The 5,491-nt window shown below is 38.2% G+C and overlaps 1 protein-coding gene across 6 annotated transcripts in view; it reads right to left on the bottom strand.

The window, feature by feature from the left end:
- Window positions 1-312: 312 nt before the first annotated feature.
- Window positions 313-5,491, bottom strand: part of opa1 (optic atrophy 1 (autosomal dominant)) — a 39,682-nt gene continuing 34,503 nt past the window's right edge. For 5 of the 6 annotated variants that reach the window (XM_015396261.1, XM_015396262.1, XM_015396264.1 and 2 more), the window contains 2 exons: window positions 1,770-1,843; window positions 313-1,642 (listed from right to left, as the gene is read on the bottom strand). In XM_015396261.1, coding sequence (XP_015251747.1) covers window positions 1,779-1,843 — 65 coding nt within the window. In that variant the 3' untranslated portion in view covers window positions 313-1,642; window positions 1,770-1,778. The remainder of the gene's footprint in view (window positions 1,643-1,769; window positions 1,844-5,491) is intronic. The other variant, XM_015396266.1, reaches the window with a different exon arrangement.

Below are 5,491 nucleotides of genomic sequence, written 5' to 3'. Positions count from 1 at the left end.
GGATGTTTTTCAGCAGAGTACCAACTTAGATGATGAGCATAATTTGCTACAAGAAAATGAAAGTAATCTTTTTGTATAAAACAAATGTGAAACGGCTGTATGGATGACCGGTGGCTGCAAAACATGGTCCAAATGTAAAAAAAAAAAAAAACATACAATAGAAATACATACAAAAGCTTATAAAATGTAATAAAAGCAAATTTTGAACAAATAAAATACATAGAATTAAGCTTAGCAGCAACTGTTTAACCCGACGAGAATCAGCATCTACTACCTCTATAGCGTGACGATAAAGAACGAAAGGAAAACATAAAAAAATGAAATTTATTTATTGACGTCAATTTTATTTGCATTTTAACACAAATTAAATAAATAAAGCACATCTGTGGGGGGCGGGGTTACAGCATGCACACGTTACTTTCTACAACATAAAACATGTTTCAGGACTTCAGCTTCTCCGTAGCACAGCAGACTCCTTCTGGATCCTCATGCTGTACAAGATGGTAGCTCCCCAACTCTTCCTCTGTGCAGGACGCACACTTTGATTATTTATGTACATACACCCATATTCACATCTTAGTGAATGATTGAAGTAATGCGGGTAATGAACTCAATTCTCCATACAGGCTAAAGACGATGAGGGGGAGAATCATAATGTCTTTAAAATGAAAAAAAAAACTGCAGAATTTTGGGTTTTAGGAACAGTGAGCCCTGAACAGTGATTGGAAGGAAGTAAATAAATCAGGGAAATGGAGAAAAGTTGCTTCTGTCTCAACTGTGTAGATAAAGTGAGCTTTCATATTTTTACCATATTGAAAACCAGAGAGCATTTTGCTTCTGTATTTCATACATCTACACTGACAGAACATTGGTGACAAAAGGTGAGAAATCTGGTGCAATCTGAAGAAAAAAAAAACCCAACCTGGGCCACTGATCCCACAGAGTGTCTGATCAGCATTTCTGACAGAGGCCCAGAAGCAGACAGCCAATTATATAGTCAGAAAATTAAATCAAATGTACCTGCAGAGGTGCTGATTGAAAATGTTTAAAATCTTCATTACCAAAAAAGGAAACACAAAAAGACACATTTTACTCTTTAAAAAGACACGTTATAATTTGTCAATCAATTTTGCGTTCCAATAACTTATCCGTAGGGAGACAGAGAGAGATAAATGAAGTGACAGAAGACAACAACAGCTGTATTAAACTGCATGTTGAGGGTCAGAGAGCTGTAAATTCAACCGGGCTTCAGTTTGAACCAGGTGCTGTGGATTTTAAGTGCAACTACTTCCTATTGATGAAGATAACTGAATAATATTCTAGGGCCACCAGCTGAGACAGGAGAATATTAAAGAGGGGACATAACATGGCCGCCGTCCTCAATTATGGAGGACAGGGGATGCTGAAATTTGCATTTCTTCAGTCTCAGTGTGTTCGGGTTTTTGTGATCCTCTGAAGTAGAAAAAAAGATCAGGGAAAAATATATGATGGTAAATAACAGGGGATGATGATTCCTCCACTGTTTGCTTCTGTTCATATCAATCTGTCCATCGATTTCTAAGAGTCACTGATGATAAAATGGAGCCAGAAGGGGGGGATGGCGGTCATTTACAGATGTGTTGTCTTTGTTCAGTGCAATAATCTGCAGACATAGAAGAAAAACAGTTGTCAAATGACAGGTTAAAAAAGAACAAAGAATAAATAACTAGATAAAATATCAGAAACTCTACGTCAATTGGACTTAAGGTTTCTCCTTTAGAGAGAAATACCTGGATGTGTTACTTTTCTTTGTGAAGAGCTTCAATGAAAGCTTCAAGTTTCTCCTGGATTTCACGGACTTTCTCTGCAAAACAAAAAACAACAAAAAAAAAACACATGACTTAATATTTTATGACTAATAATGTCACTTCAGACTAAAATTAAATCTAAAATATGAAATCTAAAACTTAGAAATATACATCCATTTAAAAACAAGCACCATAATACACATAGGTATTTAGTAAATGAAAAAGTCTATAAAATGTATATAAATTCAAATCAAACAGATGAAACTAGAAGGAACAATCTAAGTCTGGGCTCTCATAAAGAAAAGTATACCCACATTGCTGACCAGTTGTTAAAATAAAAACTTTAAGTTCTTAGTTGTTTGTTTTATGGAAAGAATTGTTTGAAATGTTAAAATTCCTAAATAAATGATTTATGAAAAATAATTATATATGTAAATAAATAAAAAACCCTCATACATAAAATTTGTAAAAATAAATCAAATTAAAAACAAAACACTGATACCTAATAAAATTTATAATAAATTAGGATTTTTGTAGTTTTTATATACCAATAACTATGAAACATAAACAGTTATATCTATAGGAATATATAATATTTATTGATAAAGAATTTTATTATATATAATAAATACCTAAAGAAGGTATAAATATATATTTTTTAATGGCTGATTTGAAATATTAGGTTAGCCTACAAGAAAAAGTAAAATATCAAAGCTTAGATTTGTTGCACATTAACTTATCCACTTTTCAAGGCTTATTAGGACTGTTTATTTCTGGATGTTATTTTTCAGGAGATGAAAGAGACACAAAAGTACAATTACACAGAAATAACTACCATTGTTTTTCTTAATATAAAACAGTTTTCTTCCCTTTGACATTCATCTGTAGATGCAGAAATCCCCGAACAAAAAGAGCAAATAGCTCTCGCTGACAGTGACAGCCAAACCTCAAGGCAGATCTCCTTTACACATTTGATGATGAAGAATTATGAACCCACATCAAAGCTCACACACTCCCCTTTTTATAGCATGTACCTCCTGGGCACATCGCTAATGGACGGAAGGAGACACCTTAACATCAGCTGAAAGGGGCGGGGGTCTACTGGAGAAAAAAAAAAACTTTTCTCATATGAATACCATTGTCCAAAGAGTATAATACGTGCAATCCTTTCACCAAACATGTAGTGTCGCGAGATGAGCGCGCCGTCTGAAGCAGTCTTAATCACTGATTAAACAGTGGCTGAAGGAAGTCTGTGGGCCAACGATGGAAGAAGGAAAAAAAGGAAGCCTCAGCTCGCAATGCCAGCTGCACCTCCAGGGCCTGGCTGGCTCTCTAGTTTCCCCGTCACCCGCGCTAATCTGTCTGTATCCCATCCAAGCACAAACTCAAACACCGGCTTTGAAGAACAAACCAGCACTACTCAATCTATATCAATCAGCAGCACGAGATGCCCAGGGGAGCTACTGTCGATTGTTTTCCTGCTGAGTAACTTTTCAGGAGCAGAATTCATAACGGATTGGACCTTAGAGTACGAGAGCCCAAAGCATCAATTTAATGTCAGCGCGAAGGTGATAACCCTATGTTCTTTAGAGAGAAACTAAATACCATACAAGAGGAGGGGCTGCTTTGATAGGTGTACTGCTGCTAAGGTATTCTTTTCTTGATGGAGGCAAAACCTCCCTGCCTCATACCCTCTAAACAAAATCCAAAATAACAAAAATGGCAGAAGACAGCAAGGCGTGAGGAAAAAAACAACAGGCAGGGAGAGCTGGTCCAAACTGCGTCAGAAAGATTAGTTGTGATCTCCTGTCTTACAAAGCTGAGATAAATGTACAGTCATACCACTTCCCCCTCCTTTCAACCTCCAACATGTTCCCTACTGGCAGGTGGCAGGGGAAAAAAATTTCCCAGCCTTTGATACTCCGTTAATACACTAAGACAAAATGGCAGGGTGTAAGGAGGGGATTACTACACCTTATGGAGACATTAAAGGGGCCTGTGGAGGGGGAACGCCAACAAGTCACAGCAGCAGGTGTGCAGCTGAATGAAACATAAACCTGTGGTACGCCACTGCAGCAGGCAGCCCACCGCAGAGCCCGGCTCAATGCTGCTAACAGCTTAGGCAGCGTGCCCTGACCACACGGCAACATGACTCGATCCAGGACCAATAAGAACAGGATTACAGACATCTGCCTGACCTGGGGAGAAGAGCCGCGAGGTACGAAGACGCTGGGAGGTTTGGCTGGTGCGAGGGAAGGAGGGTACCGACTGTCACATCACGAAAACATGGGAAATCCCCTGGCTCAGGCTTCAAAGTTTTATTTATTGGGTTTAGTTGAGATGGCTCTACTTGGATTTCAAATAAAGAGAGCTCAAAACTGGGTTGGCCATTAAAGATCCTTTCAATGGAGGGCAAAGATCTGCAGGTCAGTGGAGAGACTGGGGTAAAAACAAGAAAAAAGTAGTCTGCAAAGAGTTAAATAAGGGGACCTTGGAGGGGACTTAAAATGGGCTGCTGATTAAACCCTTCACTGTCATGTGCAAGACAAAAAAAATCCCAATAAATAATAGACCTCAATTGTTCCTTCACTTTTTAGCTTTAAAGAAAAAGCTAAAAGCTGGTTTATCTTAAACGATGCAGAGAGAAGTCAGAGGGTGACCACAATATGCCAACTGTTTTAACAATTAATAGCTACATTTACATGGACACAAATAATAGAAGTGAAGGCCTGATGAGATCAAAAATGTGTGAACATTTAGTTCTAACCTAATCTGGTTCGGTATGATTGGAAATCCGCCCCCCCTCCATTCCAATTGGTTTCCATGTACATACACATATGGAGTAAAGTAATCTCCTCTTTACATGTGTTCTCTTAACACTGTTACGTTTTTGCTCTTTACTTCTCATTCAGCGGCTCCTAATTCTCAGCGGTAGAGGAGGTGGCTTTAAATATAATGTACAAAAGAACATGCCATCCTGCCCTCTATCCCTGTAGCAAAGGAGCAATAGCATAATGTACCGCTGAGCCCTTAACTAAAATGACTACAGAAAACAAAAGTATGGATACAAAGATGAAACAAACACCCATAATAGGAAAAAAAACAACAACAACACAACAGCAGACACAGCTGAAGAACCAAAGAAAAAGAAACGTGCATGGCGGGCATGAAGAGTAGCTAAAGTTGATGATGAGTGGACAAGTATGGGTTTGTTATAAAAAAGGCAGCTTCTTCTTCTACTACTACTACTACAGTGAAAACTAGACAGTTCTGCTCAAATGTTTTAATCTGATTGAATGCCTGGTACATGTATACATGATCGGATCATTTTATTTAGTGTTCATGTAACCAGATCAACCAAGATTTAAATCGGATCGAAGAAATTTTCCACATGTTAACGTCTGTAGATATTTTACCATGTGGTCATAAATGGGTAGCCTGACGTAGTCCTACTCAATTCTAGTCAGAATATGAGTCTGATACTGCTCCATAGAGCTGTGATTATGGGGTGTGTTTCGAATGAACCAGGGAAAAAAATGCCTCTGCACTCAATTGGATAGACCTACAACCAATAAGAGCAACGGAGTGCGTGACGTATGTTAAGCAACGCATAGTGGTTGTCAACAAAAATCAAAGCGTGCAGTTGCACGCCTAGAATAAGAAGATGAGCCTTGATCGCGTTTCTCTGTTCCTCTTTTAAAATT

The sequence above is a fragment of the Cyprinodon variegatus genome, unplaced genomic scaffold (genome assembly GCF_000732505.1).
Source record: "Cyprinodon variegatus isolate N-32 unplaced genomic scaffold, C_variegatus-1.0 Scaffold786, whole genome shotgun sequence".
Taxonomy (NCBI): Eukaryota; Metazoa; Chordata; class Actinopteri; order Cyprinodontiformes; family Cyprinodontidae; genus Cyprinodon; species Cyprinodon variegatus.
The sequence above is the reverse complement of the archived record's forward strand: the minus strand, read 5'-3'. Positions and strand labels throughout refer to the sequence as shown.